A 13867-nucleotide genomic window follows, 5' to 3' on the forward strand; every position below is an offset into this window, starting at 1 on the left:
CGGCTCCATGTGGATGACGAATGTGCGCTTAATTTTCTGCGGTAAAATCACTCGTCATAGTCGGTTTAAATGTTTCCTGACACAAGCTGATGTGATGCGATCGTGACATGCCTCTCCAATATTGTAATGGAAATAGAGAAATCTGATCCAACTGCTTTTTGAGTAGTAAGTTTTAAAACCCCTCAATTTTATTTAACGCAATATTCCTTTCGAGCATATATTGTCGCGTTTATGAAATATCGCCGCTGCCCCTTGCTGTACCATAAACTGCATTTATCTTGCACATCTCGATTGGAAACATGTGCATCGTAAATCGCCACGCGAAATGCAACTGCAATGCAACGTAAAAATGGCCTACTGACTCGCTGAAGGCAGACTCGCTAGTCTCCGCTTGCCACTTGGGTGCAATTGCAATCGTATGATCGTGGGGCGAATTGAGAGAGGCAAGGAATTATGCACGTTTGCTATGCACAACTGCAAACCACTACCCACCCAACCACCCACCCACCTCACTCGGCATTCCGCGACACCGCAACGCTTATTAGTGGGGGTAAAACGTTTGCAGCTGCACGAGCGAACAAACGAATGCCTTCAAACTTTAGGGTCTCGCGCTTTTTGTTTCTGCAGCTGACCCAAGCTAGGAGGAGATGCACACGTGACTCCCCGAGGGTGGTGGTGGACATTTGCCTGTGTGTGTGTGTGTGTTTGTTTTTGTTGCCCGCTTCTTCAGCTACCAACGCGCGCTTCTGTCGGAAACGGAGCGGCGAAACTTTGGAACAACGAATGCGACAAGCGACGGGAACCGCTCGATAGTTGGTCACGTTTCTCTTCAATTATTTTCTACTTTTATTTGCCTAGCCGCTCTTCTTTTGTCTTAACAAACTTTGACGCAATCAGCGCGCACCACCTCCCCCGTCTCAACCAAAGGCTCACCCCACCTCACGGTCGAATCCAACGCGGCGGCCTTGGACTTGATTCGAAAGTTTTTTTTTTTCTTATTCAAATTTCATCACAACCAACCCCCCGCGGACGGCCGGTTTCGGGGTGTGTTGTGTGTGGCGGGTTTTTTTTTATTCATTCCACATCCCCCTTCGGCACCCCAATTAGGGACGTGGACGCACTGACCGGTTGAGCTTTGGGTTTGTTTTTTTTTTTTTTTACCAACGCGTCCCAAACGAACACGAACTCTCGGAGTTGAACCAAACCCACCTTGAGCGGAATGTGCTGCCGTTCGTGGCGCATCTTCGAACGATTCGGTGGGTGGTGATGCACCCCGGGGGTTTCGCTCACAATCAAACGGTGGGTTTTCGTCGGAATGCTCCGGTCTAAAAATAGGTGTCGCAACAAACCAGAAAGCGAGAGAGAGAGAGAGAGAGCGAGAGAGAGAGAGAGAGAGAGAGAGCGAGCGAGAGAGAGGTCGAGCACACCATCAACCTGCGGACCGTTTGGGGGGTGTCTAGGCGATGGCTTCGTTTGCTGCTTCATTATTTAATCAAACCAAAGTCCAACCGATCGCCGGGACATTTAACGAAATGTCACACATGATCGAACGAAAAGCGGGCCAGTCCGATGAGAGGGTCAGTGATGAAAAGCGGTCGGCAGCGGTGTGACCAAAACCCGCTGAAATGCAAGCTCCATTTCAGGCACATCTTTGGATGACGAAAAGTGCTATAAAACAAATAACAATAATCGTATTTAACCTGCGCGTGTCCGCTACTGGTCCTTTTCGTGCATCCTGGGCGATGGGTGGTTTTGGTTGAGCGATAAAAATATAACCCACCCACAGATGATTCGCATCAGCTTCGTCCCGGCTGTCTTCTGCACTTGGTGAAACGATATTGCACGAGGGCTGTCGTGTACTTTCTTGCTTGAAAAACCACCCACTCTCGCGCACATGCTGAGGAGCGAAATTCGAAAACCCATGCTTCCCTGTGCAAATGAAACCGACCAGGGCCTGCTGCGTCTTATACTTGCCTGACCTGTCCGTCACCTGTCTCGAGGGTGGTTTTAGCCTCGCACTTTCAGGCTGCCCTGATCCGCAGTAGGCTAGTGGGTTAGAGTCACCAACGATTGCGCTGTTGCTACTCGGACGGATGCAGGGCAACAACGTTGTCGTCGTCGTCGTGCTGACCCTGACCGAGAAAGGGAACGGGTTTTGTCAAAGACACCACACACCACCCACTACCCGCCTGCGGAAGGCTTTTCTAAACCACCCTCAACCCCCCCGAGGGGGGTGCGTTTGCGTGTTTTAAACCGCTATCATTAACCAGCCGGATGGTGGCGAGTTGTCGGTATTGCATTATCGAGAAGCGAACGATCTGAGAAAAACGCGTGTGACGTTGAGTGTAAGCATTTACGCTCGTTACAATGATTAGATGCTGAAGCGGGTGTCAAGGCGGTATTCGCGGATGAAGTGGGGTTTTTTTTTCGCTCTTGATGCATGTCGTTGAGATTGATGATGAATGGCTTGGGAATTCTGTCCGTCGGGTTGCTCCCATGACGTTCATAATCAATATTCGTTGTTCGGTGATGGACGGGGTATAATTTGCATTGACCCACTGGATGATTGCTTCAACATCAAAGCTTGAAATGGATAGTGAAACATGCATATAAGCTGAGTAAAATGTGTTCAAAGTAGCTTATTAAATTTTATCCTTAAACATAAAGCAGTTCTTCTATCCCACCGGCTTCCTAATCTAATTCCTTTTTGATGTAGTGGACATGCTTGATTTAATAGGGCAAAAAACGACCAAAGCAACTCTGTGCATGGATTTTTCCGTATTCCTCGCACATAACAGGGCGCCAACCCAGCGGATAGATTAAAAAAAAAACAGCCCAACTTAATAGTACCCGCGTGGTACGTAGCAAACTCATCGAGAATGAACTGTCCCGGAAGGAAAAACTTTACTCCACCGTACGTGACGTCGATTGCGCTCGAAGGGAACTTTTTTCTCTCTTTTTTTCTGCATGACCCACACAGCTCGGAGTGGCCTGACCTGCCCTGTTAGATAATGCCCCCTGTTCGAGCACCGGACACCAGTCTGTTCTCAGTATGGTGTATCGCCAACCAAAAACAGAGCAGTCCCAGGGCTCCCGTGTTTGGCACGGGGTGTTGCACGAGCCCGCAAGGGAAAAACACAATTAACTTTTATTACCTCGCCCGATTACCGGAACGGAGTGTGTCCACACACCGTGACTGGGATTTCCCAGTCCCCCGGCGGGGGATCAAGCGAGATGGAGACGGAGAAAAATAACATACGGCCGCATACATGCGCCACGAACGTAGCCAGATCTAAAAGGACCAAATGAAGCATAAAGTGGGTATAAAAAGCTTGCTCTTCTGAATGCACCACCGTCGAAAATTCGCCACTCGCGCGAGAGAGGAGGCATGCAGATTAAAACAACTCGTTGATAGGGCACGATCATCCAGCGCTAGGAGTGACTGAATTAGTGCCGGAAGGTTGCAGTTTCACGCTGAAGTTTTTGCAGTTGCTGGTTGATTTTTTTCCCCTTGTGGTAGCGATTTTGTGGGAGCGCTTTATTGGATGGTTTTGTGCGTGATTTTAGTCGGTTTTATTATGGAGCTTTTATAAAGGACTCATGTCACACTGATCGTAAAGGTGAAGTAATTTCAATGGTCTTAAGTGGGGATAGTTTTTAACAATGATAGACTACGTTCTATTTAGCAGGCAGGACTGTTATAGGCGCGAAAAACTCCTGCATGAGTGACATACCTTTGTTAAAAAGTTTTTTTATTTTTTATCAACACCCGAGTCTTGTAATTTCGCAACGACGAACGCGCGCAATTTGGTTTTGCACAAAATAAATGCCACCATTCAGAGACAACCGATTCCCAAGGAACGTGACAGCTGTCAATCGAGCTGAAACGAAACCATCGACATCCGATTGGCATCTTCCTGCTTAAACGTTGCGCTAATCTCACTTGCTTTTAACACCACCCCAATAGACGAATCCCCAAACACGCCAAACGAAAACGAGAAGAACCGCGAAAGTGAAACCGTACCCCAGTTCGCGTATCCATCTGCAATCCCCTTTTTGTGCGGTTGTGCAATGGCTGCCAGTTTGAGCGAACACTGAACACTTTCCTTACGTGCTGTTTACTTGTCTTTCTCTCTCACTCTCTCTATCCCTCTATTGGGTGGTATCGATAATTTACAATTCCGCAATCGGTGGGCGGGCGAAGCTAAAATGTGGGTGAGTGGGTTTTTATGTTTCTGATTTCGCACACACAGCTCACTCACCTCAGAGCTTTTTGCCGATGATGTTTTTTTATTCAAGCTTTTTAGCCGGCTTGCTTGGACCGTTTAATATCGGTTACCTTTTTATCGCCTCTTTTCGCCGTACCAACGGAACGTCACGAGGTTTTTGTGGTCTGAAATACGAGCCAGCATCGGCCGTTATTTGCATTTTATATTTCATTTTTCCTGCCGAGGTGACACCGACGACCGTGACATTCGTCGAAGGAGCTTGGCGGCGATAAAGGTAAACCGAAACCTAAACCCACTCACAACACCACGTTGCCTTCGGTAGAAGGAATGTGGGTGAATTTTTTATGTTGTTTTACCCAAAAAGTCAACTGCTAGTCTACAAATGTGTGCTGCTGCGGGAGATTGTTGTTTCCTAGAATGTTTTTCTGAATGATTTTGAACACCAGAAACCATCAGACGGTAATTCAAATTGTCAAGCTTTTTTTTTCAATAAAATATTGAAGTACACCCAAACAGATTTGAAGATTTCAACTAAAGTCTATGAACCTAACCCATATGTCATAGGCTCCTAAGTTTTTCAACAGCAATTGAATTGAACTACGCAGTACGTAAACCTTCATTGTCTATCTAAAGATATTAGTTCGTTTTTTTAAGAGAGTTTGAGGTAGTTAGCTCCATTCGCCTCTTTATCTATCTAAAGATGCGCTTGACAGCTGTGTATATCAGCATACCTGGTATGTAATTGAAGCATACAGAAAATTCTTTTTTTTTTTAATATACTACACATCGTACGTCGAACAAATCCCCATTTAATAAATATTTAATATAATTTCCTTTTTTATCTTTCTCTCTTTCAGCTACGGGAACCACCACCGCCACCACAACAAGTACCTCCAATGGAGGCGGTGACAATTACCATTTCAAGACGCTGGTTCCTTCGGTGGCCGCCGGAGCCATCATCGGCAAGGGTGGCGAAACGATTGCTTCCCTACAGAAGGACGCCGGTGCCCGGGTGAAGATGTCCAAATCGCACGACTTCTATCCCGGTAAGTCAACACCGTCCGGTGCCGGTGGTGTTTCCTTTAATGCATTATTTTCTAGTACATTCTACCGACTACGCCTTCTCTCCCACCAGACGTTATTGTCTCTTTGTCTGCTCGCGCCCTTTCTCTCACTTTATTTCCTTTTTATTTCTTTCCCAAAATTCGCGTGCGTGATTAGAATGAGTTTAAACCACGCGTTAGAAAATTGTTTGTGTCTGTAATATGTTCCACATCGGAAAAGAATCAAAAAAGCACCTGGTCGAGCTCAGGTTACTAAATGTCGCTGATGCTCCAATATCTCTGCAGCGCGTGTATCTTGCCCATAATCTTCGGATTGTGTGCATCGTATGTGTTTCTAACGTTCTTTTTTCTTTTAATTTGCTCCCCCAATCTATATGTGCTGTGTTGTGCTCACCCGCTCCATTGCAACGACATAATTTGTGCCGATCATTTTCGTCCTCGCGAAAGCGCAGGAACTCCCACCATTTGCGTGCCGGACCATTCACTTATGTCCTTGTGTTGTTGTGTGCATAATTTTCCGTTTCTATTTCTCAACATTGCTGTCCATGGTTGTGTATTTTTTTTCAACTCTTTATTTCGTTCGATGTACCTTTTCATGCTCTTCATGTGCCCATCGTTCGCTGCAAGCGCTGTCGCGGGCAATTTATGCATTTATCAAACGTTAATTGTGCAAAACATCGCCACACTCGCCCCTCCCTTCCCGGCTCTCGATCGTTCGCGTTCGAAGTGCTAACACACGCGCCAAAACCTGCATTAAATACTACCATAATAATCATTGTACTTCTCAACATCTCTAGGCATCTTCGTTGAAACACGGGACACCTTTGTAACTACGAACAAATCGTTTCTGGGTGGGAACTTTGTTCCAGTTGTGTGGGTGTTTTGTTACCCACAAGCTCTCATTTTTCACTATAAATCGGCATACTAAACGACGTGCAGACATCGTTCGTGATCATGCTGTCATTGACAAAAGAACCCAAATGTTGAAGTTGCAATATCGTGATGGTGTTAGCAACTCGACTTATCTCGACTTACGTGCACCCTTATGTCCTGTCTCCGGTTGTTTCCCAGATTTTTATAGATTCTAATCAGAATCTGCCCCACATCAGACTCATCTAAATCGAAATACTACTTCACAATTACCATTCTAGTCTTCCAATGCCATCCAAACTTTTACACTACCCTGTCTTTCTGTGTCTATACACGACCAAACAACTTGCAAACAAGGAAAACCATTTGTACAAAAGCTTCTCACCACCGTTCAGGCTCATCATCTCTTTTTTCTCTCTTTCTCTCCCTCTCTCTCTCTCTCTCTCTCTATTCTTTCTCTCATGTTGTACCACTTCTCTTCATTTCAAAGGAACCACCGAGCGTATCTGTCTCATTAGCGGCACGGTCGAGGGCATCTTGACCGTGCTCGATTTTATCACTGACAAGATCCGCGAGAAACCCGACATTACCAAAGCACTGACCGAGGCGGACGCGAAGCAGGCCCAGGAACGCGACAAGCAGGTCAAGATCCTGGTGCCGAACACGACCGCGGGCATGATCATCGGTAAGGCCGGTGCGTACATCAAACAGATCAAGGAGGAGTCCGGCTCCTACGTCCAGATCTCGCAGAAGCCGAAAGAGCTGACGCTGCAGGAGCGCTGCATCACGATCATCGGCGAGAAGGAGAACAACCGGGTTGCATGCAAGATGATCCTGGCCAAGATCGTCGAAGATCCCTCATCCGGCACCTGCTTGAACGTATCATACGCAGACATCAACGGACCGGTGGCCAACTTCAACCCCACTGGTTCGCCATTCGCCGCCTCACAGAGTCCCAATTTCAGCTCCAGCACCGCCTCACTCAACTCCGCCATCAGCGGGCCCCTGCCGAGTGCGACGGCTGCCGGTTTGCTGGTCAACGGCACCGGGCTCAATCTGTCATTAAACCTAGGTGCACCATCACCACAGACTAATCCTACAGTTACCACACAATTGCTTGATCATATTAAGGTAGAACAACGTTCATCGTATTTTTTTTTCTCTCGTTTTTGTGTACTATCCCTTCCGTTTGATTTGTGTCTTGCCTAAATGTTCCCTGATCTGTTGTTCCCTTCTCCCACGCCCTTTTGTTCACCCGCCCATCATGCCAAGCGTTTCCCTCCCATATCCCGCCCATCATACTTTCCTACTTTTCCCCGCAAAGATCCTGTTTGGTGGGGTCGCGTTTTTCCCTCTCCCATATCTGTATGTGCGTGTGTATTTTTTTTTATCTTGTTCTGGTCACTTTCCTTCTCTCTGTTTCTCTGTTTTTTTTCCTTTGCAAGCTCTCGCCTCTAGCCATTTGTATCGCGCCCAATCCGCGTGCCGTTGCTAGCAAAAACAACATGAATTCATGCATCATTGCATTCCCCCGTTTACACTAAGGCTCTGACTAAGGATGCGACGATGCGTCCAGCCTATGTATCATTGTCGTCGCGAAACGAGTCCTGCTCTCTCACACCACCATTCAAAACGGCACCATGAAAGCCACCCAACTGTTTCACACTCTCAGGGAGTCACGTTTGCATCCTTGATCAAACGCCTTTTTTTTTTTGTTTTTGTTACGTTCCTTTAATCTTTCTTTCCGGAAGTCACCCCTCATCCCAACTGTCACACGTACATACTCCATGAAAAGAGCTTCTTTTTTTGTTAGTTCGATCCATTTTTTTCTAGTGTCACACGAGCTCTCGTTGTTTTTTTTTCTATTACCTTCTGTTGCATTGGAAAATACGTCCTGTGTGAATTTTCTCAGCAGGCAGAACCTAGACGTCTCTCGGAAACGTTCGAGGAATTCCGTAACATTCTGGGAATTGGACATTCCGTCCACTAGGCTCGTGTGTCACGGCTAGGTTCAAAGGAAGCTCTCCCAATCTGACACCACCCACTCCCCAAATCGCCAAAGCTTCATTTATAATTTCTCTTTCCCACCTCTCTCCCATCTCAATGTTTGGTGTTGACGTTCCCTCCGCGTATCCTGGCCAGTACTAACTAATTCGAGTGTCCTGTTCTTTTTTTCTCTCTCTCTCTTTTTCTCTCTCTGGCTTTTATTTATCTATCTTTTGAACCGTTTCCTCCACCCATCGATCGCACGCAGGGTGCCATGAGACAGTCCGGCTACTCGGACACGGCCACGGCTGAGGTACACGCAGCTCTAGGCGTACTGGCTAAATACGGCGTGCTAGGCATCGGAGTTGGCCTGCAGAATGGCACACACTCGACCACGCTCGGTTACCTCGGCATGCCCGAGATTCAGCAGACAACAGCGGCAGCGGCCGCAGCATCAGCCGCCACGGGCGTGTATGGTGCCGTTGGCCAGCTAAACCTCGACCAGTACCTGCACGCGCCGGGCACAGCGACACCGCGCACTACCGCGATGGACCGCTACGATGCGACTGCGTACGATCCGTTCCGGCATCCGGCGGCCACCCAGGCGGCCACACCGATCTCGATCAACAACAACGCCTTCAGTCTGGGAAATCCGAGCGCCCTAAGTGCGCAGACGCTGGGTTCGCTCAGCAAGAGCCCGACACCGGCCGAGGTGTCCGCGAGCAAGGAGAAGAACGTCGAGATCCCGGAGGTGATCGTGGGTGCCATCCTCGGTAAGTGTTGTGAGGTTACGGGAACTGTGAAGGGACCAGGGAGTTAACCGCGGAACGAAAGAATGAAAGAACGGGCAAAGGCTCGCTCTGAACACTGGTCTTTTACTAGCAAAAACCTCGTACCCAACCTACACAGTACACAGTCAGCTCGTGAAGCATCACCTCTATCCCTTACACACAGGGTGGATCACAAGTACACTTGCGCCCGCACACTTGTTGCGCTTGCGTTACGTTTGAAATTTGGTTTGATTTGATTTGAATTCTCCTCCAACTCATCGCGTTCTTCTATCGCATCACCATCGCATTCTACCACAACCCATATGATCCTCCTTGACCTGTCATTCTCATCCTTCGAAAGCGAACTAACAGTTCAACTCTCTATTTCAGAGCACATCATCATCAAATCACCACCATTTTAGCAATCGAACACCTTTACTATCGCTTGATCAACACTTCCTATCTCGATCTCTTGCTTTCTCTCTATTCCTTTCTCATGTGTATTATACTGCGCCATTTTCTTAAAACAAAACCCGAGTCCTTGCGAACACAAGTTAAGGCCAAGAAAAGGGTTTTTTCGATCGATTTCTCTAAATTTTCAACTTCGCATCGCTGCACAGCCACTCTGTCACGCACTGTCAACTCTCGCTCATCTCGCGATCGTCACTTTTCGCGAGTACGATCGTGCTAAATGCATTTTCATCTCGTTCACCGCCGCCTGCCGGCATAACGATCAACGATTCAGTACGTCATTAACTTAACTAAAAGTATCGACAAACGGACGGATAGAACGACACATTCAGTTATTGTGAGATCGATTTCTCGCAACGCTCTGAGGAGATATCACCTTGGATTGTAGTAGTACAAAGTCTGAAGCACAATAGACCAACGAAAATGCATTATCATCTTCACTATCTTTATCAATTGCACGTGTTTAATTTAATTTAATTCGCAAAGCCGATAGACGATAGCATTTTAGTCGATGTAAATAACCATGACCTACGACGTTCTATCTATCACGTTTGGTGTGTATAATCATGGAGGGAAGTCTACTAAATCTACTCTGTAGTCAAGTAGAGTTTTGTACAAACTCAAACATCGCTCGCTCTATTTTGCATAATCGTTCTCATCATCCCTTTCATTAACTCGCTCACACCAATGTCACGCCATCGATCGCAAAGATCGTATCAGAGTCAGCAAACATCAAGTTCGCTGTATTTCGACGATCCTGCAAACGCTCGATCGTACGCGTACTGGCTCATCGTAGTAAATTAAATTAAAAAATCGTGTCTACATAGTGCTCATTCGTATCACCATGACATAAACGCCAAACAAAATCAAATACGAAGAACGATAACCACGCGTCTGTAGTATCATTTGTAGCATACTACTAAAATCGTAATGAAAGCCAAAAAAGGATGATTCAATCATGCGACCCAGCGCTCCGTTCCACTTCGCCAAGCGATACTATTTGACCAAATAAACGTTTACTCTTCCAGGTAATCCCTACCTGCAATCGACATACACGCCATTCCTGCAATGTGCATATCCCATGAGCTCGGTCGAAAATATGATCGATCATCACTTTTAACCGACATGCAACCGACCGACCCACCTAGGCGTTGCCTGTGCGATGTTTTCGCACGACAACCAAACAATCAGACATTGTTGCACAGGCTAGATAAATACTTAGGCAGCTTTATTTGGGATAAAAGAGAATTCTAGCAATAGACAACCATAACCATTATGCATTTTTTGTTTTCAACCGACGATGAAGCTCAAACATTTCCACTATCTAAAGAACAGTAAGATTAGATGAAGTGCGAGGACGAACAGTTTCTTTCCTTTAGTTGTTAGCTCGTTGTTTCAGGAGGTCTTGAAAAAGCGAGCCACCTCGAACATGTGATAAGACCAAGCGTGTCCACTGAACCTCGTTTTAGCTCGGAAAGAAGAAAAGCATAAACACTTCTTTGTTTTTAGATGTACTGCTAACTTTGTTTTAATTTTGCCATCGCTCGTAGTTTAGGTAAATCTGTCAGCATCATGTTTCCCAGGTTGCCATATTCCACGCAATGCCAGCAAATGTGCTCGTTTCCGCACATGCACGCTTAGGACGTAAGGCAATTAGTTCGATATTTAGCTTAGTTATATTTGATTTTGTTACATTTTGTTTCACATGGTCGTCCCCATCCTGCTGCATGTTGTTTCGTGCAGCTGGACACAAAACGCGAACGAATAGCACTAGAGTTAGAGCGTGTACACGCACGCGACCACTAGTACAAAGCATCAGTTTAGTAGCCTTAAGGGCATGGTCCTTCCTCCCGTAAGAGACGCGAATTCGACGAAGACTTCAGACCCACACTGACGCACGAAACGAGAACACCGAAAAGTGATGCATCGATCATTGGCCCTCCTGGGCTTTGCCTTGCCCAGCCTGCTAGTAGCCAGCCGGCCAGCCGAGATGCGATTTGCCTTTCCGACACCCGTGCTGAAGCGAAAAAAATGGCGCGCGTGCAGAAAGTCGATCACAGTGAAGTCGGCGGAGTGCGTTAAAGCACGCACCGTACGCACCATCCGCCACGAAATAAAAATGGGCGCTGTGAACGGTGTGCGAGAGATGTGTAGCGTGTGACAGAAAGTGTGCAACGATCGATCGGGACCGAATCTGGCCGCTTTTTTGTTGCTCCCATACCCAAGTATATACACTCTTTAATAATTTCATTTTTTTTATAATACTATCTCTGTTAGTCTCACCTTCCTTGTCCTATCTCCGTACCTATGGGCTATGTTTCTTATATGCTTCATCTTATGCTCACTTCACCACAACTTCTAACCATGGAATAACACTACATCCACACCAGCACTCTTCTTTGTCTCTCTCTCTCTCTCTTTCGGGATTTTGGTGTCACCTTTCTGGATTAGATCCTTTGGAGGGATTCCTTTCTGCGACGGTTCTAGGGTAACTTACGGAATCTGCGCTCGCTTCTTGATCATGTCTTGCCAGCGACAGCAAATTTGACCCAAATTCTAGCATGGGAAAGGTGTCGGGTGCCTCACAATGATGATCGCCAGCCTAACCCGCACGGATCAATTCTGGACATTTTCGTTATCATAGGCTTCCATAGGGTCAAAATTTGCATGGGCTAATGGGTGTACAAATTCGATCGACTTCATTTGAGGACACTTAAGGCTAGGAGATCCATCAATGATCTAAGTAGGTGAAGTCACCGGGGAAAATCTAAAGTGAAAAATTTCTGTCTCATTAGACAATCTCATTTTTTTTGTTAGCATACAATGTACGAGTCATGCTTTTGTAAATTACTTGCGTGTAAAAAAGCTAGCATCGTATCCTTTTCTTTTCATTGGTCAGTGGGAAACGCCTAAAGAGGGTCAAATTTGCCGTTCCGGCTTACGGTCTTCCGTCATGATGTATTGTCTCTTCGGTTTTTTCATCTATCCACCACACTAACCATATCACGGCTGTACAGAGCGAACGGGAACGCTTACTAATCGGGTGCTGGTGGCAAGAAAAGCTTCTGGGAACTGTATCGCGCGTGTGACACTTTTCCAGCGAGAAAATAGCATGAGACGAATGAGCGACCGCGGAAAAGCGCATGGAACTCTGTCACTGCACGTTAGGCTTAAGAGGAACTAGAGAGATATCGAGATACAAATATCGTCCCCAGCGACACCTCAGAGACGATGTGTACTAATGCGATTTCCATTTTCTGTTTCCCTCCCAATGCCAACGGTAGGACCGGCTGGGCGCAGTTTGGTCGAGATCCAGCACATATCCGGCGCGAACATACAGATCTCGAAGAAGGGCATCTTCGCGCCGGGCACGCGCAACCGCATCGTCACCATCACCGGTCAACCGAACGCGATCAACGTGGCGCAATTCTTGATAGAGGAACGCATCACCCAGGAGGAAACGAAGCGGGCCTGCCAGACGGCCGCCAACGCGGCCGCGACGAACAAGACGTCCGCCGCCTCTGTGGCCACCGTGACGCAATAGGGGTGCCGTTCGGCCACAGCCGTCGCAGCAGGAGCGCCGGCTAGTCTAGCGGTGTTCGCTAGCCCGGCCAAAAGCCGCCTGCAGTCCGCCGTCGATGATTTCAAGGCAAACATACATCTGTACGTAGCGCATCCGTCGATGTGAGCCGCGCGTGGATAAGAAATCAGGCCGCAGCACGTAGGTGCGGTAGTCCTTCCAACGCGCAAGGATTCTGCTCGCACCGATGAACGGCCGATCGATGGCCACAGCTAGCAGAGCGTATCGTGTGCGTGATGCACTTATGATAACCGGATGAGGTAGACAGGATATAGGGAGAACGCGCGATTCGTTCGGCTCGCACACGCGTGCAAGAAAGGAGATGCGAACTTTCGTATGCGATCTATTACACTTGAACTAAGGATTACCCTAGCAGTAAGGAAGTGGTTTATACTACAACCCAAAACACACACACACACACATACACCCGCATAACGGGTGCTAGACGCCCGGTCTCCCCACGTTTCGTTAAGGGCAATGTTTTAAAAATGTTTGTTTATTGTTATACACCGTTTCATGTACTTTGTTGTTCATTTTAATCTGTAAAACGTATGCCGTACCGTCAGACGTGGGCTGCGTTTGGTTCACCGTACCGCCGGTACGTGAGCCGGTAGTTGGACAGAGGTAACTACTAGCATAAATTTAGGATTGACGCGTGCGTTGCAGCTGTTGCCTCAACGCGCAGGTTAGAATGTTGGACGAAACAAAAAAAAGGGACAGCATAACATACACACAGGAGAGTTAGAGCATGCAAAATTATCAAAACATTTAATGATTTCGCATTGTGATAGCGAAAGAGTGGAGGTTACAAACGGCGCCGGAGGAAGGACAACTAGGTATAACCAATGATGATACACAAACAAACACATTCATTACACATGCATACAATAAATCATA

At 47.1% G+C, this 13867-nt stretch overlaps 1 protein-coding gene across 1 annotated transcript in view; it reads left to right on the top strand.

Annotated features, from left to right (window-relative positions):
• Positions 1–12934, top strand: part of LOC128721422 (RNA-binding protein Pasilla) — a 69096-nt gene extending 56162 nt beyond the window's left edge. The window contains exons 2-5 of the mRNA XM_053815175.1: positions 5132–5275; positions 6654–7294; positions 8418–8922; positions 12675–12934. Coding sequence (XP_053671150.1) covers positions 5132–5275; positions 6654–7294; positions 8418–8922; positions 12675–12934 — 1550 coding nt within the window. The remainder of the gene's footprint in view (positions 1–5131; positions 5276–6653; positions 7295–8417; positions 8923–12674) is intronic.
• The last annotated feature ends 933 nt before the right edge of the window (positions 12935–13867 follow it).

Source organism: Anopheles nili, chromosome 2, assembly GCF_943737925.1.
Source record: "Anopheles nili chromosome 2, idAnoNiliSN_F5_01, whole genome shotgun sequence".
Classification (NCBI taxonomy): domain Eukaryota; kingdom Metazoa; phylum Arthropoda; class Insecta; order Diptera; family Culicidae; genus Anopheles; species Anopheles nili.